The sequence below is a fragment of the Elephantulus edwardii genome, unplaced genomic scaffold, assembly GCF_000299155.1.
Source record: "Elephantulus edwardii isolate Elephantulus edwardi_28Jun2011 unplaced genomic scaffold, EleEdw1.0 scaffold00058, whole genome shotgun sequence".
NCBI lineage: Eukaryota > Metazoa > Chordata > Mammalia > Macroscelidea > Macroscelididae > Elephantulus > Elephantulus edwardii.
In genome coordinates, this window is record NW_006399808.1 from 17,333,327 (window position 1) to 17,359,988 (window position 26,662).

The 26,662-nt window shown below is 37.0% G+C and overlaps 1 protein-coding gene across 1 annotated transcript in view; it reads left to right on the plus strand.

The window, feature by feature from the left end:
* The window catches only part of HSPA4L (heat shock 70kDa protein 4-like), a 72,195-nt gene that overhangs the window by 10,436 nt on the left and 35,097 nt on the right, over nt 1–26,662 (plus strand). Inside the window, exons 2-6 of the mRNA XM_006887554.1 lie at nt 9,579–9,636; nt 14,271–14,411; nt 17,527–17,649; nt 20,867–20,966; nt 21,553–21,686. Of these exons, the coding sequence (XP_006887616.1) occupies nt 9,579–9,636; nt 14,271–14,411; nt 17,527–17,649; nt 20,867–20,966; nt 21,553–21,686 (556 nt within the window). The remainder of the gene's footprint in view (nt 1–9,578; nt 9,637–14,270; nt 14,412–17,526; nt 17,650–20,866; nt 20,967–21,552; nt 21,687–26,662) is intronic.

Below are 26,662 nucleotides of genomic sequence, written 5' to 3' on the forward strand. Positions count from 1 at the left end.
AATAATAGTAATATTGTTAGATAATTTCCACATGCTGTTGAATCACCTTTCTTGGAAATGAGAACAAATATGGACCTCTTCCAATCCGTTGGCCAGACAGAGGTCTTCCAAATTTCCCAGCATAGACTGTTGAGTGCATCCAGGGCTGCATTTGTTTCTTGAAACAAGTCATTTGGTATCCCACCGATTCCTGGGGTCTTATTTTTGGCCAATGCTTTCAATGCAGCTTAACATCCTCTTTCTTTACCATTAGCTCCTGCTTATATGGTACTTCCTGAAATTTTTTGGTGTGTCAGTTCTTTTTGGTACAGTGGCTCTTTGTATTCCCTCATGCACAATATGAAGGAATAATAATATATCTTGTCTAAAATGTAATTTAATATTTTACATTATTACATAAAGGTGAATGATTATACAAAGTAAGAAATAAGTTTCCCATTTGTCTGTTTTCAGCTTAGTTGTGTGCAAGTATGTGAATGTATCTATACAGCTAGAATATTTTATTTACAAAATGTGTCATCAAGTTCACCATACTCATAGTGACTATGAACAACAGATCAGAACCTTGCCTTGTGCTGTGCCATCATCACAGTCACTGCCATGACCAAGCCCATAGGTACAGTCTTCTTCTTTTTTACTGACCCTCTGCCTTTCTCGGTGTGTTGTCATTTCTCAAAGACTGTTGTTGTTGTTGTTGTTATGTGCCATCGAGTTGCTTGCGACTCATAGCGACCCTATGTACAACATCCCTAAACTCTGCTCTGTCCTGTGCCAGTCACACTGTCTCCGACACACCCATCCCAATTACTCCAGTTACTGAATCAGTCCACCTCACAGGGGGCCTTCCCCTTCTGCACTGTCCCTCCACCCTACCAAGCATTATATCCCTCTCCAAGGACCTGTCCCTCCTTGCAACATGTCCAAAGTATGTTAGACGGAGCCTCAGAATCCTTGCCTCCAGGGAGCCTCCCGATTTAACTCTTTCCAGGACAAGGTTTTCCATTTTTCCTTGATATATACTGTAAGCAAATTTTCAGGGGTGTGTGTGCGTGTTATTAAATTTATCTCATTTTGTTAATGAATGTAAAGTATTCCGAGTGGAAATTATCAAACAATATTCCTAGTAGCACACACAAGCAAAATCCTGCTGAATATTATTAAAAAACAACTGGAACAATGCATTAGCAGAGAACTGCCAAAAATACAAGCTGGGTTTAGAATAGACCGTGGTACTAGAGACATTATCACCAGTGTCAGATGAATATTGGCTGAAAGCAAAGACGCATACCAGAGGAATGTGTATCTGTACTTCATTGACTATGCAAAAGCATTTGACTGCTTGGATTCACAACAAACTGTGGCTAACCTTGAGAAGAATTAAAATCCAAGAACACTTGATTGTGCTCTTGAGAAACCTATACTTGGACCATGAGACAGTTGTCAGAAAAGACCAAGAAAAGCACTGCATGGTTCAAAATTAGGAAAGGAGTATGTCCGTAATGTGCCTGTCTCCATACCCTTCAAACTGTATGTAGAACAGATCATTTGGGAGGCTGAACTTTATGAGGAAGAATGTGGCATCAGGATTGGAGGAAGACTCATCAACAACCTGTGTTACGCAGATGACACAGTCTTACTTGCTGAAATTGAGGAGGATCCCTGAAGCATTTGCTGTAGAAAGTCAAGAAAATCTTCTATATGTATTGAAGCTTCATATTAAGCAGACAAAGATTCTCACCACAAGGCCAGTTGACAACACCACAAGGCCAAATGGCAGCACCATGACAGATGGAGAAGAAATTGAGATCAACAATTTCAGTTTGCTCAGCTCCACAATCAACACTCTGGGAACTAGCAGTCAGGAAATTAAAAGACTAATTGTATTAGGAAAGTTAGCTCTCAAGGACCTCTCCAAAGTAATAAAAATAATGATGTCAGTCTAGAGAAGCCATGATCTTCACATTTACTTACTCTTTCACATCAGAGAGCTGGATAAACGACTAAGGATGACAGAAGAAGAATTGAGGGCTTTGGGTTGTGGTTCTGGAGAAGAGTATTGAACATACAATGGACTGCCAGGAGACAAATAGGAACCAAGGTTCTCGCTCTTTTTTTTTCTTTCTTTTTTTTTCCTCTTGTTCCTGTTTACCCTTAAAAGATCCTAGAATTGCCATCAAGTTAGTTTTCATAGTAAATCTCCTGTGACTGAGTAGAACTGTCCCAGAGAATGTCTTTGACTTAATCCTTTTTTACATACACAGTGTGATAAATTTTATTTCTTTATTTTACAGAATTTCTGTTTATTTTTTTTTTCCTTCCTGTCTCCCTGCCGTCTTATCCCTGACTTAAAATTTATGTAAACAAATTACCAGGACTTTCTGATATGGAGCTAGTATAGTTAGGTGTCATTGAGTCAACTAAGACTTACAGTAGCCTTGGGAACAACAGAGTAGAAACTTGCCCTATCCTGTGCCATCTGCTCAGTCGCCACCATGTTCAAGCCCATTGTGTTAGTCCATCTAGATGAGAGTCTTCCTCGCTTTTGCTGACCCTATGCACTTCCAGCATGAGGTCTTTTTCCAAAGACTGACCTCTCCTGCCATTATGCCAAATACAAGATGAAATTGAATCATCTTTGCCTGTAAGGAACACTCTCATTGCAGTTCTTGTACGACAGATTGGATTGTTCCATGATATAGTCAGTATTCTTCACCAGTATCACAATTCAAAGATTATTCTTTCATCTTCCTTATTCATTGTTCAGCTTTCACATGCATATGCAACAATTGAAAATACCATGGTTTGGATCAGGGACCCCTTAATCTTTAAAAGTGACTACTTTTATCTTTTGCTCTTTTGTTGGGTCGCCAACAGCAATTGTTCCCAATACAAACCTATCTTTTTGTTGCTGTTGTTCATATACTTTGTGATTTATACATTCCTTCATTAACGTTGTTTCATATGATCATTCCCATGTGGTAGTGATGTTATGTGCCATCGAGTCCCTTGTGACTCATAGCAACTCTGTACAACAGCTCTCAACCCTATTCTATCCTGAACCAACCTTATTGTCTATGACACACCTAAACCCATTACCGTAGTGACTGAGTCAAATTATCTAATAAAAGATCTTCTCTTGTACTGTCCCTCCACCCTCCCAAGCATGATGTCCCTCTCTAAGAATTGGTCCCGCTTTGCAACATGCCCATAGTATGTCACACAAAGATTCAGAATCTTTGCCTACAAGTAGCATCCTGGGACCAACCTGTTTGTTCTCCTAGCAGTCCATGGTATATTCAGTAGTCTTCACCACCACCACAGCTCAATTCTCACATCAATTCTCCTATCATCTCTAGTCATTGTCTAGCTTTCTGATGCATAGCAAGTAATTGCAAAGACCATGGCCTAGATCAGGTGCACCTTGGTGTTCTGACTGGCATCATTGCTCATCAGTACTCTAGAGATGTCCCTGACAGCAGACTTTCCCAGTGCAATTTGTCTTTTGATTTCCTGGCTGCTGGTACCAAACATGTTGATTACGGAGCCAAGCAAACTGAAGCTGTTAACAATCTCAGTCTCTTCACTGATGCTGTCAATTGGCCCAGATTGTGTTTTATAAAAGTAATCACCCTTGATCTCTGCCCACAATTACCCAGTCTTTTCAGATCCTCACCAAATCTTTCCTAATTCCTCACTTCCTCCTTCTGCCTACCACACTCTACAACCCCATGATTTACCCATACCCACCCTCAACCCCCAACCCCAGCTCCCTGCTGTGCCCACCAAATTCTGCAACCTCATCATTTCCCCCAATCCTTGACCTCAGCTCGCTCATCTCTTCTCTTCCCCTTTAGACTTTCATACACATCTTGCTAGTTATCCTTCTATTTTTATAATAATGGTCTTGGACAGTATTTGTCCTTATGAGACTGCGTTAGTTCACTGAGCATAATGCTTTCCAGTCTCTCCGAGCAAACATATCTTTTAATTTCTTGACTGCTCCTACCATGGATGTTGATTGTGGATCCAAGTAAAATTAAATCATTGACAACTTCAGTCTTTTCTCCATCTATTGTGATGCTGCCTTTTGGGATAGTGATGAGGATTTTCCTTTTCTTCATGTTGAGATTAAACCATATTGTAGGCTGTATAATCTTTGATGTCTTTCAGTAGATACTTCAAGTCTTCTTCACTTTCACCAAGCATGCTTGTGTTATCTGTGTAACATGGGTTTTTTATAATCATCTTCCAATCCTGATGATACATGCTTCTTCACAGAGTCAAGTTTTTCAGATTATTTGCTTAGTACATAGAGTAAGCATATAGGGAAAAAGGATACAACCCTGATGCATACCTTTCCTGATTTTAAACCATAACAGTATTCCCTTATTCTGTTCAAACAGCTGCTTCTTGGTTTATGTATAGGTTTCACATGAGCATAGTGAAGTGTTCTGAGATTCTACTGTTCTCAGCGTTATCCATAATTTGTTTTGTTCCACACAATCAAATGTTTGTACAGAGAATAAGAGGAAAATACTTAATTGTACTTTATTGACATACGAAAGTGTTAAACCAATGGGTGGGTTCAAACCACTGTTCTTCAGTGAACAGCTTAACCATTTGCATCACAAAGGCTCCTAGAAATGCAAATATGAGAATGCTAGTTTCTCTCTACTCAAGTGGACACAAAATTCAATCAAAAGTGTCCACTCACCCCAGTCCCATATGTGTGTGTGTGTGTGTGTGTGTGTGTGTGTGTGTGTGTTTTCATTCATTCATTAATTATCTGGTCCACAATTCTCAGCGTATTAGATACAGTTAAGTAATTTGACAATTATGTAATGAAACCCCATGAAGTGATAAGCTAAGCAGTTCTAAGAAGATCACAGCTCTGATCTGTTTTGAGGGACCTTTCCTTGGAGTATGATCTGTAGTACCTTTTCTTTGCAAGAGATCAGTGGGAATGAAGGCACCTGAATACCATCAAAGTAGTATGTTGTTGTTGTGTGCCGTCGAGTCGCTTGCAACTCATAGCAACCCTGTGTACAACAGCCCTAAACCCTGCTCTATCCTGTGCTAATCGCACTGCCTCCGACACACCCATCCCAATTACGCCAGTCACTGAATCAATCCACCTCATAGAGGGTCTTCCCTTCTTTTGCCATCCTTCCACCCACCCAAGCATCATGTCCCTCTCCAAGGACCTGTCCCTCCTTATAACATGTCCAAAATATGTCAGACGAAACTCCAGAATCCTTGCCTCTAAGGAGTTGCTTGGTTTAATCCTCTTCAGGATGAATCTGTTTGCTTTCTTGGCAGTCCATGGTACATTCAATACTCTTCTCCAGCACCACAGCTCAAAGACATCAATTCTCCTTCTATCCTCCCTAGTCATTGTCCAACTCTCTGGTGCATAACAAGTGATTGCAAAGACCATAGCCTGTATCTGTTGCACCTTAGTCTCCAGAGTGACACCGTTGCTCTTGAGTACTTTGGAGAGGTCCCTAGCAGCAGACTTTCCCATCGCAATATGTCTTAATTTCCTGGCTGCTGGTACCAAGCGTGTTGACTCTGGAGCTAAGCATAGCCAGGAGCAAATTTGAATCCACTTCAAAGGCAGAAATATGGACAGTCTCCTTCCATTAAGGTTTACAGACTCAGAAAGCCAGTGAATGATCACTGTGAATTGTAATCAACTTAATAGTAGTTGTTTTGGGCTTTCTTTACTCAGATCTCTTAATTTGGGTAGAAATAAGACTTTTCAAGAAAAAATAAATTTCCCTAAATTTATTTGAAGTAGAACTAAGCACCTCAGAGCGTATGAGAAAATTTTTGAGAAGGTGATAACTAGACACTGGTTCTCAATTATTTTGGCCCCAGGAGAATCTTGCCAAATCTATTTTTTCTACCAAGAGTAGGAAAGGAAAGTATTACTACTGCAGCCTGTGTCTGCAATTCTACCATGTACAAGACATCCCTGCCCCAACAAAGAATTGACAACTCTTAATCTTGCCAAAAGTAGTTGAAGGTAGTTGCTCAGCAATTGAGAATTTGTTTCAGAGCCAAATTGGCATTGTAATGGGATGATGGTTTGATTTAAACTGAGATTTCTTATTATCATTAATGCAGCTATTACAGTTCTTAGCATCTATTTATTGAAACATAAAAATTGAACCATTTTGATAGTTTAAGTGATAATGTGTAAGATTTTTAGGTATTTAATGGAGATAGATGAAAAAGAAGAGATAAAAGTATTGACTTGCTAGGTAAGAAATCTCAGTTCACTTTCAGTATATGTCTTCTCCAACCTAATCAGGTGTAGACTCATAAAAATAAGTTTTATGATGATTAACCAAAGAAAAATAATATTTATGGGGAAATAAAATAAAACTTGCCAAAACTATAACTTGTATATGACAGAAACTTGTCAGGTGAGGAAAATGAAATAGTTTTCATTATATTGAGCAGTAACAAAGTGGTAAGGCAAAGAAGAAAAATAAAAAGGCTGGTTTTTGTTTGTGGGTTCTTTAAAAAAAAAAAAAAGAAAGAAAGAAAAGGCTACAACCATGTTTTCCAGCCCTCACAGGTCTTACTGTATGGCTTTAAGAGATAGCATCCTATCTTTGGGTTGTTGTAACATAGGACTTTTGGAAATTTTGTTTAAAATTTTGGGGCATTCTCTCATAACCTAAGACTCTTATGATGGCAGCATCAGATTGAATATTATGTATTTAAGCTGTATTATAATGGAATTTCTAAATGACTAACATGCCCTTCTTGTTGTGTACCTTTGAATTGGAACCCACCTATAGCTGACCCTCCAGAGATTTTCAGAGGCAGTAAATTGCATGGGAGGAGACTGCCCATTTTTCTCGCTGGTGGATTCAAATTGCTGTGCCTTCAGGATTGCAGCACAGCTTCTTGTCGCTAGGCAACCAGTACTCCTTAACATATCCTTGTGTTGTTGTTGTTGTGTACCATAGAGTCTGAACTGACCCATAGCTGACCCTCCAGCGGGTTTTCCGAGGCAGTTAATCACATGGGAAGAGACTGATTGTCCATCCTTCCCCCATAGAGCAGCTGGTGACCTCAAGTCGCATGCCTTTGAGATTGCACCATAGCTTCTTGCCACTAGAGCTCCCAAAATATCCTTAAGTTAATAAAATTTAAACAAAAATCATTACTTTCGAGCAGGAATAGACCCATAGCCGACCCTCTAGCAGTTTTACAAAGCAGAACATTGCACAGGAGGATATTGACCATCTTTCTTCCTGAAGCCAGCTGGTGGGTTCACACTGCCAGAGAGATTCAGTGGTTGAGTTAGCTATGGTAGCACAGCTGCCTGAAGACTAGGCCACCAGACCTCTCTAATTTAAACAGATTGTTGTGGTGGACCATTGAGTGGGAACTGACTTTTAGTTGACCTTCCAGTGGCTTTTCAAAAGTAATAGATCCCACACGAGGAGACCACTTATCTTTCTACCACAGAGCAGCTGGTAAATTCAAACCAAATTTAAATTGATTACACCATATATATTTAGGTAAACTGTTACAAGAAGCTCTGGTGGCCTAGTGGTAAGAAGCTGCACTGCATTCCCAAACGCAAGTGGTTTGAATCCACCTGCTGGAGAAAAACGGACAGCCTCCTCCCATGTAGTTTACCGCCTCTCAAAACTTCTGTAGGGTCAGCTATGGCTTAACAGCACATAATAACAATAATTGCATATTCTTTTCTATACGATTTTTTCATCTATAAAGTGTAGTTGTATTGAATGGAAAACCAGTTTGCTCAGTAAACCTTCACCTAAATCACAAGAACAGGGTGTTTGGTTTTGTTGGTTTGTAATTTTTTTTTAAATATCATATAATGTGTCTTATTTCCTTTGTAATACTAAGTCAGGTAAAAATTTTAAGGAAGAATTGGTGTTTGTGAGTTTGTTTGGGGGGGGGTTTTCCCTGAAAATAATTGGCAGGTATTTTTTTTTTTAATTAAGTAATAGTACAGTGGGGGTAGGTGTGCCAGAGTCAGTGAAACTGGCTCAGGATACGACAGACAGACGGGCTTTAGAGCTGTTGTACAGAGGATTACTATGTCGCAGGCGACTTGACACATAACAGCAGCAACAACACTAGCAGAGGTTAATTCTTGAGAATCAATCAAAGAATAAGGTTTTCTATGCACTCAAATGTGTGTAGCCTAGTATTGAAAAATTAGACATTTTGAAAAGTATGTCCAAATAACAGAATTGGAAGCACAAAGAATTTTTGGGTAATTTTGAATGATAGCAATACATTTTCATTGATAAAAGACTTTTGAAGATGAAATACCAAACCAGGATGGAATAAAAACCACACAGGTCACCTTATTGCCATACAAACTTTTATTGTTATAGAAAAAATTCAAGAGCAGAAATTGTGGCTCATGTACCAAAACACCCCCTATAAATATTGATTGATTTGATGAATGTTTTCCTGTAGTTCTGACTGTAATCATGGACACGTTTTCTTGGATCACAACATGAATGCTATTTTGATAAAAATACTAAAGTTTATGCTTTTTTATATTCAGAATTGAATTTCAATTTAAATAAAAACAAATCAGCAGTCACTTACATAGTGCTTTTATATGCCAGGACAAAACTCTTGCCTATATTTACTCATTTAATCCTCAGAAAGGAATGGTACAAGTTATAGTTGTTTACCAACTATAACTTGGAAGTTGAGGCACATAATGGCCACATAATTTGTAAAAGGTTACTCCCATAGAAAGAATTTTACTCCAAACCATCTGCCCTTACTGGATATAATTATTATTTTTTTACTATTTTTTGTTCATTTCCCTTTTAGGTTTTTGTAGTAGTTTATTTCTAAAATTTACAAAATTCTAATATATTATTTTGCAGAACAGATCCTTCTAATTTCCCTCTCCCCCACCTCAATCAAATTGTACAAAAAAAATTTGGAATGCTTCACTAATTTGCATGTCATTTTTGTGCAGGGGCCATACTAATCTTCTCTGTATTGTTCCAATTTTAGTATATGTGCTGCCAAAGCAAGCACTGAATATGATTATTTTTTAGTAGATCAGTAGAATTTTTAAAAACTTTTGGGGACCACTGAAGCATTACCAGCTATACCATTTTTCCCCCATTCGATTGAACGCTATTACTTGGAAAATTTTAATTTTTTTTAATTTAGAAAAATAGAAAATTATATAAAATTTTAATTTTTAAAAAATATTTTTAAACTATGAGGCCTGTACATTCTGGTGACACAAATGGTTAAGCATGGCGCTATTAACAAAAGGTTGGTGGTTCAGACCCACCAAGAGGTTCATCAGAAGAAAAGCCTGACTGTGTGTTCCTAAAAGATCACAGCTATATGGAATATACACTTGTCTGTGACACCTTAAATTGCCATGAATTGGAATCAGAAGCAAGTAGGTTTTTAAAATAATGTGTCGCTGTATAATTTTTAGTTGATTTTTTTAAAGTAGAGAAAAACAAAATAATAGCACATTAACATAAAAATACCATGAGAATAAACTGTTACTTACTTTTTTTCCTCCCCCTATTTAGGGCTTGTATATCTCTGGGATCCAGAACTCGAGCCATAGGAAATGCAGCCAAGAGCCAGGTAAATTGTTAATGTGGAGGTTTTGACTTACAGGAAGAATTGTAATGTTGGGTTGGCATCAGTTTCCCCTCTGTGATCACTGTTTCTCTTAGGGATTTCTTGTCTAGAGTATTCACTTCAAAGATAAGCTGACAAGTGTCTTTATAAAAAAGTTGGAGAAGATGAAGCAACTAATTTTCAGAGTAATCTGATATAGCTAGGATTCCCTGAAGTTCAAAGTAATCTGATAGTTTTAACTGCCACAAGTTCAAGCTGGGTTTAAAAAAGGCCGTGGCACCAGAGATAGCACTGCTAATGTTAGATGGATCCTGGCTAGAAGCAAACAATACCAGAAAAATGTCTTAATTGTGTTTTATTGAATATGCAAAGGCATTTGATTGTGTGGATCATAACAAGCTATGACTAACACTGATAAAAATAGGATTCCCAGAACACTTAGTTTCCTCATACAAAACCTACACCTAGACTGAGAAGCTATTGTCAAAAAAGACAAGTAACAATACATGGTTTAAAATCAAGAACCTTTCTCCATACCTAGTCAGTTTGTATGCTGAGTATATCGTTTCAGAAGCTGGACTTTATGAAGAAGAATATGGCATCAGAGTTGAAGGAAATTTCATCAACAACCAGCATTATGCATATAACACAACCTTGCTTGTTAAAAGTAAGGAGAACTTGAAATGGTTGCTGCAGAAGATCAAAACTAAATACAACCTTCAATATGGATTGCATTCTTAGCCTCAAAAAGGCTAAGATCCTCACCACTGGGCCAGTAGAGGAAAGATTGAAACTGTGAATGATTTCATCTTATGTGGATTCACAATCAGTGTCCTTGGTACCAACAGTCAAGAAATCAAGACATATTGCACTGCGAACATTTGTCAAGGACCCCTCCAAAGTACTAAGAAACAATGATGACAATTTAAAGACCAAGCTATTTTTTTTTCTTTTCTTCTTTTTTATTAAATTTTATTAGTTCACTCACTTGCTGTGCTAAGAACTGAGCAGTGAGTAAGGAAGACAGAAGAAAAACTAATGCCTTTGAATTATGGTGTTGGAAAAGAGTCCTTGAATGTCCCATGGTTTGTCAAAAGAACAAATATATTTGTCTTGGAGAAAGTGCAGCCAGAGTGCTTCCTAGAGGCAAAGATGACAAAGCTTAGTCTCACATACTTGTAGCATGTCACTAGAAGGGGCCAGTCCTTGGAAAAAAGACATCATGCTTGGAAAGGTGGAAGGTCAGCAAAAGAAAGTAAGATACTCATTGAGGTGGATTGACACACTGATAGCAGCATTGTGCCCCTAAGTATGTCAAAGATGATATGGTTAAGTACAGGATAGGTCAAGGTTCAGATCTGTTATTCTAGGGTCTCTGTGAGTCATACTCAACTCCAGGGCACATAATAAAAACAACAGCTTAATCTCAGTTTAATATTCACATGTCTAGTAGTTGAAATACTTAAGAGTAAATTATTAAGAATTTTTCAGAAGATAAGTAGATAATTCTTTGGATTTGTCTTTACGAGTTATTTCTTAACTTTTTTTTTCATTTTAAAATAATGGGTCTTTTTGCCTCATTATTTTGTATTTATATATAGTTGATTCATTTCATTTATCCTGGAACTTTTTGCTTACTGTTTTTATCAAGATTATCTTTCTATCATTTACTCATGAATTTTATTTTATCTTCTGTATTTCATACTTTATATAATAAAGTATTGGCCTTTTGTCAAAATAACATCTTATTTCCTCCATTTATTTTTATTTATTATATTCTGGCTAATTTAGTGACCCTATGAACAAAAGGCCTGAAGCCTTTCTATAACTATTGATATTTATGAAAGTTCACCGAGTTTCTGGAGGCATGTTGTTTAGGAAGTGGATGTGAATATCAGTCTTTAGAAAAAATGCCAGCTGAGGTTACAGCATAAGTCAGCTGTCAGGGATCTCTTTAAAATGGTAAAGATCAGGGGTGTCACTTTAAAGACTAAAGTATGCCTGACCCAAAACAGTGTTATTTCCAGTTGTTTCATATGCATACGAAAGTTGTGCATTATATATAAGGAAGACCAAAGAAAAATTGGTACCTTTAAATTGTAGTGTTGGCAAAGAGTATTTAATATACCATAGTCTGCAAAGCAGCAAAAACTCTATATTAGAAATACGTACAACCCAGTGTGCTCCTTAAAGGCAAAGGTGATGAGGCTTTCTTTCACATATTTGGGCATGTTGTCAGGAGAAGTCATTGCCTGGAGAAAGACATCATGCTTGAAAAAATAGAGGATCAACGAAAGAGAAAAAGATTTCATGAAATGGATTAACACAGTGACCACAGCGGTGAACTTGAGCATAGCAGAAATTGTGAGAATGGAGTAGAATTGGGCAGAGTTTAATTCTGTTGTGCGTAACATCAGTATTAGTAAGAACTAACTTGATACCTGGCAGCAGCATGTTGTTAACTGTTGTTGTTGTGTGCCATTGGGTCACCTATGACTCATAGCGACCCTGTGTACAACAGCTCAGAAGCCTACCCTGTCCTCAGCCAGTCCCACTGACTCCAACACACCTACTACCATTGCCCTAGTTAGTGTATGAATCCACTTCACCTTGGGTCTTCCTATCCTGTGCTGTCCCTGCACCCTTCCAAATATATCCTTCTTCAAAGATCTGTCCTTCCTGGCCACATGCCCCAAGTATGAGAAACAGAGCTTCAAAATCCTTGCCTCCAAGAAGAAACTTGGCTTCAGCCTTTCCAAGACAGACCTATTTGTTTTCTTGGCAGTCCATGGTGTGTGTTCAAGACTCTTCTTCAGCACCACAACTCAAAGACATCAATTCTTCTATCATCCTAACCAACTCTGACAACAACAAACGTCATTTAAAAATTGAAGCTTAGTAAGGGATCTGGACTTTCTGAAGAATAAACAGATCTCTCCTGAAAGAAATTCACATTGAACACTCTTTAGAGTTAAGAATGACAGGTTTTCATCTTACATGGTTTAAACATTTTATCAGGAGGTAGTAGTATGGCAGATGTCAGTCATGTTTGGTAAAAAATGGGGGGAAGAATTAAAAAGACCCACCATACAATAGGGTGACATAGTGACTGCAACAGTGGGCTCAAACATGATTATGAGGATGGCAGGTAACTGGTACACAGGATCATGGTGAGGGGGGAATGATGAGATGGCATCTAATAACCATAACAAAAATGAGTGTCTTGAATTCTTTCTCTTAATCATTGAAATATTCCCATAGGAGGGGAGGAGGGAAGAGATTAATAAGATTATCTTTGTGAAAGGATGTTTATTGCACTTTATTCCTTACATAAATGCCAAAAGTGCATTCAAATAAGTTTTTTAACAATAAAGTCATGCCACATGAATGAGCATATTAATTCATGATAGATATCATCAGGAATCTACTTAAAGTGTTTAAAAGTATATTTCATTAACTGAAAAAATTATGGTAATATATGAATATATATAAAGATAGAAAATACTATATTTGTATATCCAATATGATTCACCTAAAATAAAAACAAAATTTACTGACTGACTTGAAATAACTGTAGAAATAAAAAAAAAAATGAAGCTTAAGATATAATCCATTCTGCAGATCAGTCACTTAAGAGGAAATTTACTGGATCTCAGTAATAGCACAAAGTTTTAAGTGTGCCACATTCTTATTTTTTTTCACACTTACATGCCTTTTATTAAAGTTTGAAGTTATAACATCAAAATATACAGTCTTGTAAGACCTGAAAATAATCTGTCCACAAAATAAGGCAGCTTTAAGATGTAAAAACATTAGTTCATTGTCAAAAAGGTGTATTCTTCCATCCATATTTGGTTACCAGTGGTTTGCATCTTCCTTAAAGATCTATTTTTTCTTCATGATGGCACCAACATGTGGCTCTTTGGCTGTCCAGGTATGGTTTACAGCCTAAATGTATAACACTAAATGTCAAACAAGAGCTCCACTGTTGTTTCACAAGCCTGCACATGTTAAGCTAGCCCAAGTGTCTTCTGCATGTCACGGCAGATCTTGGAGAGGCAGTACTGGAACTCCTCATCACAGTCGTTCTTGTTTTTGCCACAGGTCTCATAGCACCTGTCATGTTGGTTGCAGCACTTTGTCAGGGAAGGGATGCCAATGTTTAGCTGAAAGAGGCATTTGAGTACATTAGTAGACACCAAACAGCGGGGAGCCACATCCATTTGGTGGAGATGCCACATTCTTCTTAAAGAAAAAATTGTTTTGCAAAAATCCAGGTGATACATAAAAGAATACACTTAACAGCAGCATAGTAGTGCATGAGAATTTCACAAAGAATTGAATAATTGAAGGAAAACAAAACAACAATTAAAACATAGTTTAATAAATTCAGAAAAATCAAAAGAAGATGGATAAAAGATGATTTACCACTGCAAAAGTATTGAGGAAAATTAAAGAAATTTATATAAAAAATAAAACCCAAACATGAAAGTGATAAGAAATAAAAGAGGAAAAGAGTTGAATAGAATGTAAATGTGACGTGACTGTAAGAAAGGGGCTTGTTGGTTCTCAAATACGAACGTAATAATTTATTTTGTATTAATCGGTTAATAACTGAAAGCCTTCATTGCAAACAGATTGTCACAAATGTAAGAAATACAATTCATGGATTTAAAAAGCTTCATGGACGATCATTTGATGATCCCATTGTACAAACTGAAAGAGTCAAGCTTCCTTATGAGCTTCAGAAGATGCCGAATGGAAGTGCAGGAGTTAAGGTAAGCTTTATATTTCCAACATGTCAACACAGCATCTTCAAATTAAATGAATAAAAGCTTATTTGTGATTTATAGTTAAATATTTCTGTTGTGGATATAGCACATACATCCCCAGAATACAGGAAGTTTTAAAATAAAGTGGTGGTGGTGGTGGTGGTGGTGGTGGTGGTGGTGGTGGTGGTGGTTGTAGTGCTCCTTCGAGTCAAAATTGACTCTTAGCTGATCCTTCACTGGGTTTTCAGAAATAGTAAATCTCACAGGAGGAGATTGTCCATCCTTCTCCCACAGAGCAGCTGGTGGAAAGTTTAGATAATCATTTTAATCCAAATAATACATTTATGTCAGAGAAAATATTATTTAGAGGGTTTGAAAAGATAAACTGTTTTCAGTGACTGAAAATAGAGGTATACTTGACATAGAGGAATTAGACCCATAAAAAATACTAATTGTTGGGAGTTTTCTCCAATTTAGAAAATCTTATATAGAGAGAAATGTTTTCAAAATTTGGTTATGAATAATACTGTGAACATTCATGAACAAGTATTTTAAAGATGTGTTGACTATGAATCTATCAAGTGGAATAGTTAGGTTATGTGCTGTTTGAGATATTGTTAATTTTTTAAAAAATCAACATGAATTAACACGTTTTTGTTAACCATTCCATATTTTACTACTGTGGGATGGCAGCATGAAATATCTAGAATCAACTTCCTGTGGAATTTTGTTGGTTTGTTTTTTTTTTTTAACTTACTGTTTTTTTAAATACGTGTTTAATATTTTAATACAAGGGATAGAGTTCCTACTGGGACAGAGTTTCATTTTTAAATGGTTAAAGTGTTCTAGAATAAAAATGGTAATCAATACACAACTTGGTGAATATACTAAAAACTGTTGAATTATACACTTCAGAAGCTGGATTTTTTAATTGATAAAGTTATTTTAATGTATTGTTTAACCACATCTCCCTTGATCTCATCCCTAGCAACCAACTAATGAATTTTTTGTTCATAAATTGGTTCATTATGGATTCCATTTCATATAAAATGCCACATGTGTAATTCTTCCTTATATAGAATGGAATGAGCCTACAGTAAATGGCTTCCTTCACTTAGCATAATGATTTCAAAATGTATGTATATTGTACTATATGTTCTTGCTTAGTATTTAGTATAACTATTATTCCATTATTATTTCCTAAATATTACATATTTTGTCTGTCAGTTCATAAATTGATGGACATTTGCTATATACATGTATTTGTTTTAGGATTCTGACTATAAAGTGAGTAATGAATTGTAAGGAAATAGTAAGTTGTCAAGACAATACAAACTGTGAAGCTGTGTTTCACATAAAATTTGCTGGTCAAGGGTTGCTGGCTGGGAAACTGCTTGTGTTATGATAGCAATGACTGAGATAAAGAACAACATTCAGATCTGTCAGATTAAATAGATAATTTAGATAAAAGAGTAACCATCCTTCTGTCTGTGTCATAAAGTGGTAGTTTCATGTTAAAATGATGGCACCAGAATTTCTGGTACCACCAGGGTCACCTATATTGGACAGTTTTTAGTGGTGCTTCCAAACAAAGACAAACTAAGAAGAAATGACCCTAGCAATTTAATTCTGAAAATTACGAATTTTTAATAGGACAGAGCATTGTCCTGTTAGGTTTTTTGTTTGTTTTGGGGTTTTTTTTGCTTTGGTCATGTTAGCAAGATACATCAATCCTTATAAAGGAATATCATGTTTAGTGATGTAGGTATGAGTGACATGGATTATTGGCTTAGCAGCCATAGCCCTGAACCTAAACATGACTGCATCAGAATCCATACAGAACTGGCCAGTGTTTTGTCTGGTAGTACATAAAGTCACCATAAATCTAAATTGACTGGATGGCATTTATATATGATAAATTCTGGTCTCTGTTTACCTAGAGAGCAAGTTCTGTTTTAAATTACCTTTAAAAGAAGTTTTAAATTCATGCTTTATGGATGGAGTAATAAAAATTAAATCTGATTTCTGAGTGATATGTTTTATGCATTCAGAATGAGTACCTATAAATTAGTTGAAGCTTTAGAAACAGAAATCTGTTACGTGTTTAATTAAATTGACTTCATCTTTAAAAGGTTAGAGATCTTTAATACTTGAATTTTTAAGCATTTTATCCAGATTCTTTTGGTTTTTAGGTACTTGTTTCAAAATAATTTGGTCTATTTTTCTCTGTAGTTTTTTTCCTTTGGCATAAACATATGCCTTGCCTCCATAGTCAAAAACATGCATTCTGTTGGATTAATTAATTAATTTTCCCCTGTGGTTTAACTTTTCCCTTATTTTAATGTGCTTGAATCCTCATGATCATACAGTTTTAAAACAGTAATTTGAAATTATATTTTAGTTGAAAATTAATTTGGAAACAAATGCATTTTTTAGGTCTCTTTCGAGTGGAATCTTACAATGTTAAAGAACAGTAAAAGAAGACATTGTGTTCCTTGAAAGAGCAGTTCTTAAAAGCTATTCCAAAGCTGAAAATATTAATAAAATCACTCACTCTGCTGGGAATACTGACAGAAAATACATAACTTTTTCCTGAGTGAATTAAATATAGCCAGTGTTGGTTCCAAGGTAGTTTTGTAACAAAGGTTTCTGTAATATTCTTGGTCAAATCCACTCTTAAGTTTTATTTTATATGCTCAAATCTATATAACCTAGTCTTAAACTTGAGTGTAAAATGAAGCATGTAATCGATCTAAGTTATAAATTACTTTTTAGAACTATAAAATATGAATTATTTAATTCATTTCCCCAGAAATATATTAACACCTCTATACACATTTCCTTTTTGGTTTATTTTGGTGAGACTGTATAACAAAACATTGCCTTTTAAGATTAATATTCTTGTGGGGTTTTTTTAAAAACTAGAATTGTCATTTTTTAATTATAAGAATCAAGTACTTGAGAAATGATAGAATTGTCATGGCTAATGACTCTTGAACAACAATCTCTTTGGCGTAAACTTTCTTGAGGAAAGTACTTTGCTTTTTCATTGTTGTTTGCCTGTCACACATTATAAGATACACAAGTAGCTCTTAATAAATACCTGAACAATTGGTTTTAGGTGAGGTACCTAGAAGAAGAGAGGCCTTTTGCAATTGAGCAAGTTACTGGAATGCTGTTGGCCAAGCTTAAAGAGACTTCAGAAAATGCTTTGAAGAAACCAGTGGCTGACTGTGTGATTTCAGTAAGTTTTATGTTAGTAATGAATACTCTTGAGTCATATTTTCCCACTGAATTAATGTTATATTGAAATAGTTTTCTTTTTTTCATGCCTTGAGCCCTTATCCAATAAATATCCTGAAACTATTTTGTCATTGTTGTTGTGTACTACCAAGTTAGAACCAAGCCATAGCTAACCCTCCAGCGGATTTTCAGAGGCAGTTAGTATCATGAGAAGAAATTGTCTATCTTTCTCCTGCAAAGCAGCTAGTGTATTTGAACCACATGCTTTTGGGATTGCAGCACTTATTTACGCTAGGCCACCAGAGCTCCCTATTTTAAACTACTTTACTTACCCTTTTTAAAAGTAAATGTTGCGTTACTTGGTAGTTTAGGATTGAATTTCCCATAAGATCTTGGGATAATCAGTGTATCTTGGAAATCTGATATGTGTGATTAGGTTAGTAGCAGACTTGCAACATTTGCTGCAGAAGATCAAAGAATATAGTCTTCCATATGGGTTACATCTCAACATCAAGAAAACAAAAATCTGACCAAAAATCTGACCACTGGACCAACAGACAACGTTGTAATAGATGGAGAAAAGCTTAAAGTTTCCAACAGTTTTATTTCATTTGGTTCCACAGCCTTGGTACTAGCTGTCAAGAAATCCAGAGACGTCTTGCTTTGGGAAAATCAGCTTTCAAGGACCTCTCCAGAGTGCTTAAGAGCAGTTTAAAAACTAAGGTGCACCTGATCAAAGCCATAGTGTTTTCAGTTATTTAGGATGTTTCTGAAAATTGGACATTGAGTAAGGATAACAGAAAAAGAGTTTGAGTTATAGCACTGAAGAAGAATACTGAATATCCCATGGACTGCCAAAAGAAAAACAAGCCTTCCAACCTCTGGAGCTCATCTTCTGGCACTATATCCAACAATCTCCTGTTATTCATAGGACTTTTGAAGACTTGTTATTTCAGAAGTAGATAGCCAGTCTTGCTGCTTAAGTGTATCTTAGTCTGGAAATGCCAAACTAATTGGAATACCAGTTGAGGTGTTTTGACAATAAATGTGTTCCCTAATATATACCAAGAAATATGGAAGACAGCTACCTGACCAACTGACTGAAGAGATTCATATATGTTCCATTCCCAAAATAAGTAATCTAATAGAGTGTAAGAATTGTTGATCAATATTATTAATAGCATGCAGAAGTAAAGTCTTCCTGAAGATAATTTCAATACTGTTGGTGAATTAACAGACGTCCCAGGAATTCAGGCTAGATTCGGAAGAATCCATGGCACCAGGGATGTATCAATGCCAATGTCAGATGGCATTGAATGCAGAGAATGCCAGAGAGATGTATATTTGTGGTTTTTTTTTTACTCTGCAAAGGCATTTGGCTGTGTGGATCATAACAAATTATGGCTAAATTGGAACAAATGAGCAGAAGACTTCATTTTGCATATGTGAAACATACATAGACCAACAGACAGATGTGCAAATAAAACAAGGAGAGAGGCAGCATGGTTTATATTGAAGAAAGATGTGTATCAAAGTTATATCCTTCCTCCATACCTATTTCATATATACGTGTGCTGAGCAAATCAGTCAAGAAGGTGGACTCTGTGAAGAAGAATGTAGCATCAGGATAAGAGGAAGACACATCATCAGCCTCCATTATGCAAATGATACAAGCTTGGTTGCAGAAATTGAGGAAGAGTTTAAGTACTTACTAAGAAAGATCAAAGACTACTACAGTCTTCAATATAGATTGCATCTCAACATCAAGAAGACAAAAATCCCATCACTGGACCAGTAGGCAGAAATCATGACAGAGAGACAGAAAAGAATGAAATTGTCAATGATTTCATTTTACTTGGATCCACAGTTAACTCCCATCTTAACATAAGTCAAGATGCATTGGGAAAATCTACTGTCAAGGACCTCTCCAAAGTGCTAAAGCCATGGTGTTTTCAATTGCTTCATATGCATATGAAAGTTAGACAGTGATTATGAAAGCTAGACAGTGATTTAGGAGAAAAAAGAAGGATCAATACCTTTGAATTGTGGTGTTGAAGAAGAGTACACAATATTCCATGGACTGCCAAAAGAGATGCATAATAGTTTCCATTCTCTAAAAAAGGTGATACAACAGAATGTAGATATTATCAAACAATATTATCAATACAAGTAAAATATTGCTGAAGATTATTCAGAACCTGCTCGTACAGTGCATTGACAGTGAACTGCAAGAAATTTAAGCTGAATTCAGAAGAAGCTATAGTTCTGTCTTGGGGAAGTAAAATGAGGGTTCTTCTTGAAGGCAAGGATAGTGAATCTTCATCTCACATACTTTGGACATGTTGTCAGGAAGTGCCAGTCCTTGGAAAAAGACATCATGGGTAGAGTGGGTCAGCAAAAGAGAGGAATACTCTTTGGGAAAGATTGACACAGTGACTGCAAAAATTTATTTGAGCATGATAGCGATCATGAGAATTGTTCAGGATAGAACATAATTCAAATCTGTTGTTGGTAGGGTCACTATGAGTCATATTTGACCAAATACCACTTAACAGTAAACATATTATATGTTTAATGAGTAATTTTAACAGACTTTGATAGTTTCAGGGTATGGTTTTTGTGGGGGGTGTTATTAAATTAATTTATTTCTTTTTCATTTCAATGAACATCTACAGAGATTTTGGAATTCCATTCATTCATTGTTGCACCCTTCTCCCCGCCCACCCCACCTCCACCCCTCCTGCCCTTAGCTCCTCTCCTTGAAAAGCAAAAGAAAAACTCCCTCATTGGTACACAATCCCCCCGCACTTCCCCCAACCCCACCCCCAAATATAATCCACTTTGCAACCCTCATTCCGTACTCTTACGATAAACATGGGTATGGTTTTTTAAAATTAAAGTTGAACAGAAATAATTTTTAATAAAACAGATCAACACAGGAAGAGTTTAGATTAATAAACTCTGGAAATTCTCCATATTTCATGTTACTGGTTACTTAGTTTTGCACTATTAGGTCAAACATATATGATGTAGATAATATCAGACTTTAAAAATAAGGGCTATGTGTATATTCTCAACAACAGCAAAATATTTTCTTTTAAAAACCTAATCTTTCCTCATTTATTTTATTAGACCACTATTGAACAGAAGTTTTAATGATGAAGTTGAGGAATAAATTATTATTTCACACTAATGCATGTAATGTTTTAAAATAACAGATTCCTAGTTTTTTCACTGATGCTGAGAGAAGATCTGTGATGGCTGCAGCCCAGGTTGCAGGTTTAAATTGTTTAAGGCTGATGAATGAAACTACTGCAGGTAAGCATTTTGCAATTTGGAAACTACTGTCAGAAAATTGGCTTGCTTTTTGTTCACTTCATTAATACAAATTATTTCTTTTTAAACGCTCTGTGTACTGACTCTTAAGCTTATTGTTTTGGAATACAACAGTTTAGCAAAGGTTAAACCTCTTAATTTGCTAAGTTACTGTTAATTGCCAGTGAGACTGTTGTGACTCAGTATGTCCAGGGTAGAACTACTCCTTAAGGTTTACAAGGCTGTGACTTTTCAGAAGAGATTGTCAGACCTGTCTTGATTGTCAGGCTTGTCTCCGAAGTAACTTTTCTAAGTGAATTCCAACTGCCAAGCTTGTGATGGGTAGTCATGCACTGAATAGATTATACCACTCAGGAACTCTATTTGCTAAGAGAATTGTTAATAATGTAATAATAGAATTGTGGGTAGTTATGGGGGAAATAATGTTAAGACATTAACAAAATTATGAAAAAGAAATTTCTTTGAAAACAATATGTAGTAGCTTATACTAAAATGCAGTATCCAGGTGACTTAGTTGTTCTGCACGCAATTGCTATTGAAACTAAACGACTTATTTCTTCTCACACAGTTGCACTAGCTTATGGAATTTATAAACAAGATCTGCCCCAATTAGATGAGAAACCAAGAAATGTAGTGTTTATTGATATGGGACATTCTGCCTACCAAGTCTCAGTTTGTGCATTTAACAAAGGAAAACTTAAGGTAAATATTATCTGTGTTTTAACTTTAAATGCATGATGATATGTCCTGGTTAAATTCTCACTCCTGAACCATATACACAACAGAATAAAATACTGCTCAGTGTTGTGTCATCTCCACAGTTGCCAGTATGATCAAGTCCATAGTTTGAGCTATTATGCCACTCCATTTCACTAACCGTCTCCTACTCTCTCATGACTCTCTACTTTACCACACATGATCTCTTCATTATTGATCTTTTCTGACAACAAATCTAAATCAAACAAGTTGCACTGTGTTCTTGTGTGGTACATTAAGATTTTCATTGGCTAACTAGTAATTTAGAAGTAGATGTACTAGCCCTTTCTTTTTTTTTCCTCAATTTTGTTAATTTTAATGAACATTTACAGAGATTTTGGATTTTCAGTCATTGTGGCATTTTTCTCCCTGCCCACCCTCCCCCTGCCTCAGTTTACTCTCCTCTTTGTAAAGTAAAAGAAAAATTCCTTTACTGGTATACAATCCCCCCCCCCAGTACACTCCACCATGCTACCTTCATTCTGGACTCTTGTCATAACCATAATACCCAATCATAAATCGCTTTTAAACTGTTCTCTCCCTCATCTGTTTCAATGCAGTATACATAATTTATCCAATTTTTCACAATCTCACCCCAACCCTGATATCCGTCCCATTTAGCCCTTCCTGTCTTAGGCTGGAAGTTCCACTGAAACCAGAAATCTTGCTGGCATTTCAAATACTACACTTTCAGCATGACGCACATATATACCCAATTGCTCTTTGTTGAGTCAGTGCCTCCTTGTGGCTATCTGATGTTGCTGTTGAATAGTTACGGAGTTGAAACTGATTCATAGCTGACCCTCCAGTAGATTTTCAGAGGCTGTAAATCCCACAGGAGGAGATTCTGGACCTGTCTTTCTCCCAAGGAGCAACTGCTGAATTCGAACTGCCTTTGGGTTAACAGCACAACTCCTTACCCATTAGGCCATCAGAACTTCCTAGCAATCCTATAGCGTATTACAAACCACCATAGTATGACAAACTGACATTCTCAATAGTGTCAAGCCAAGCCCCTTGTCACTGTCAATAGTGACCCTATATGTCAGAGTAAAACTGACTCCTAGAGGATTTCCAAAACCATATGTAGTCATTATAGAAGCATATTGCCACAGCTTTCTCCTTTGGAGTGGCTGGTGAGCTCAAAACTACTAACCTTTTGATTTGTAGCGTAATACTTGCCATCAGGACTCCTGAATAAACTATCTAAAGAGTCTCAATGCCTGGAGGAGAGCCTTGGTGGTACAATGGTTAAAGTACTCATCTACTAACTGAAAGGCTAGCAATTTCAACCTAACAGTATGCTCCATGGAAGAAAGATGTGACTGTCTACTTCTTTAAATATAATCTTGGTGACAATATAGGCACTTTTCTGCCTATAGTGTTGCCCTAGATTGAAATCTACTCTGTGGCAATAGGTTTAAGTCCTCACTACCATTTTAAAAACTGTAACCTTGCATTTTAATTTGTTTTATGAAACAAAATGTTTCATAATTTCCTTTGTAAAGTTTCACACAAGCCTCTAGTCTTGGAGTGAATTCTAACTTAGAAGAATCTTCTAAGACAAAGTAGTACTGTCCATTGTATTTCTAATGTTATAAATATCAAGGAAGCTACATGCTTTAGCTCTCTCCCATGGAGCAACTGATGGATTCAAATCACCAACCTTTTAGTTAGCAGTTGAATTCACTCACTACTTCCCTACCACAGCTCCTGAATTTGTACCTAAGCTACAATTTAAGAAATTATAAATTGTGACCTGGAAACATTATTTAAATCTATTTTAAAATTATTCGAATTATTTAAATCTCTAACTTCCAAAATGGCTTGCCTCTGGAAACTCTATGTACGAACAGTGTTCAGGCTGTTCGTTCATAGGGTCGCTATGAGTCGTCTACGACTCAACGGCATTAAACAACAACAACAACAACTTTTTTGTAATTTTTATGATGAAATTAATATGTTAAATGCTTATTGGATCCTGGCTTTCCTGGGATTATAAGTTTCCAAAATGTGTGTCTATGATTTTAGTTTATTCAGTGTCTTGCTTGGCTCCCCAATCAACACTCTTTGGCACCAGAAGTCAGGAAATCAAAAGATGAATTGCACTAGGAAAATCTGCTGTCAGGGACCTCTCCAGAGTACTGAGAAGCCACAAAGTCTGTCTAGAGACTAAATGGGCCTGATCCAGGCCGTGGCCTTCAGAGTTACCAGCTATGTATCAGAGAGCTGGGCAGTGACTAAGGATGACAGAAGAAGAATTAATGCCTTTGAGTTGTGGTGCTGAAGAAGAGTCTCAGACATATTATGGACTGCCAAGAAAACAAATAGCTCTGTCTTGGAGAGGGGGAAACCAAGTTTCTCCTTGGAGCAAGATTTTGAAGCTCTATCTTACATACTTTGAGCATGTAGTCAGAAGGAACCAATCCTTGAAGGACATCACACTTGGAAGGGTGGAGGGACAGAATAGGAGAGGAAGACCTCAGATGAAATGGATTAATATAGTGACTGGGGCAATAGGGCAGGCTTCAGAGCTCTTGTACATAGGGTTGCTGTGAGTCGCAGGCAACTTGACAGCACATAACAATTAAATGTTTAAGCACCTCTTTGTGTGTTGCCTTTTCCTTCACCCAACTTCATTATTAATTTTTTTATTAATGTTACCTGATTTTTATTGCTTTCACTAAGTGAAAATTAAGACAGCAGTGAGAGAGCCTGAATATTCATGATTATACTTACAGGTTTTGTTATAAGATGCTATTTTACTTCTGTCTGGGGGTGCTTCGTCTGTATTGGAAAAAGAGAGAGAGTGAGAGTGTGTGTGAGAGAGAGAGCGCGCGCGAGCGCGCGCAAACAGCTTTATAAGGCAGGAAGTGTCTGAGTGATATGGCAAGACTTGTGAAGTCCGTGCTCTGGTGGTTGTCCCACAGCTCAGGAATACCCACTCCTTTGGCCTTTGGATTTGGTGTCCATCCAGGGGCATGTGCTCCCAGACTGGTGCTGACCTGGCTCTGGGCTTGAAGCTGGTGCCGTCAGCTTGGCTATGACTTGGGGCAGCCGTTCCAGTGCTGCAGAGCTTTCAGGAACTCCAAGAGCAGCTAGGGGAACACCTTCTCCAGCTGGTCCACCTCTACGCAGGCAAGTCCTCAGCCTGGTCCTATTGGACCCCATAGATGGCTGCCTCCACCATGAAGATCCTCAGCATCTCAGGGCCTGCAGGATATCTGCACTGACTCTGGTCTTGGTATCCCTGAAGTGTAGGTGTTCAGTAGCTCCTTCCAAAAGCCACTACCAGTCCTCCCCCATGAGCACCACCTCTGTGTGCACCTCCATGTCTATATTTTATTTTATAGTTATTTTTACTTTGGTTATTTTACTCAGACTTAAATTTTCCATTATGCATGGGAATGAAGAGAAGCTATTAAGACTAAATGCTTGGGTTACTTAACATCTGCAGAGCCTTTTGTTTTACCATTTATATTGCTATAATATCCTTGTAATCAGGAAATTTTAAATCAGAAAGGGATTGTGCCAGGGTTGTATTTTCTCCCCATACCTATTCAGTCTATATGCTGAGAAACTTATCCAAGAAGCTGGATTATAGGAGGAGGAGTGTGGTGTCGGGATTGGAAGGAGACTTCATCAATAAACCTGCTTTATGCAGGTGACACAGCCTTGCTTGCTGAAAGTGAGGAGGGCTTGAAGCACTTTTTTCGAATGCATCCTTCAGTGTGGATTGCTTCTCAGTGTCAGGAAAACAAAAATTTTTACCACTGGACCAATAAGCAGTGTCATGATGGTTGGAGAGGAGATTGAGACTGTCAGCCACTTCATCTTGCTTGAATACACAATTAACACCCTTGGTAAGAGCAGTCAGGAAATAAGTAGATGCATTGCACTGGGAAAATCTGAAGTTAGGGACCTTTCTAAATTATTGGGGAGTAGTGATGTCGGTTTGAGAGCTAAAGTACGTCTGATTCAGGCCACAGTCTTTCAGATTACTAGCTGTACATCCAAGAGCTAGATAATTATAATAAGGATGATGGAAAAAAGAATTGATGCCTTTGAGCTATGGTGTTGGAGAAGAGCCCTGAACATCCCATGGATGACCAGAAGAACAAACAGTTATGTCTTAGCAAGAGTGTAGTTGGAGTGCTTTTTGGAGGCAAAAATGATGAGGCTTTCCCTCACTTTGGACATATTGCTAGGAGGTGCTATTTCTTGGAAAGGATATGATGTTGGGAAGGGTGGAGGGTTGGTGAAGGAGAAGAAGACCCTCAACCAGGTGGTTTGATACAGTGACTGCTGCAGTGGGCTCTTATGTGTCAGGAACTGTGAGGATGGCACAGAATAGAACAGGGTTCAGATATTTTGTTCATCGGGTCACTATGAGTCGTGCTAGACTTGACAACACCTAACAATCAGGAAATTAAAGAGCAATAACTGTTCTGAATAGTTTTCTGCAATGTATTGCTTTAATCCTTGACACTTAAATTTTAACACAGAACTAACTGTTGGATCAAGATGACTTAATATTTTTCCCTTTTCTAATGGCTATTTTTTTAGTACTGATACATAATCTTTACATGATAGATTCCTTTGAAAGTTTGATAAAATCTATGACCCTTCTCAGAAACATATATACTTGATCTACTCACATATCAATACAATTTCACAAGTAATTTTCAGTAATACTAGACTTGTGTGTTCACCATACACAATGCATTCAGTATAACATTCCAATCAGATTATGCTCACAATGTACTGTCATGTTTACCACCATTCCACCCAATATTTATTAAAAAACAACTCCAAAACTAAAAACCACATCAACAGTAGGAGTCTTACTTCATTAGTGACTATTAAGAGTCGTTGTTGCATATTGTCAAGGCAGAACCAACTCATAATGGACCCTCCAGTGA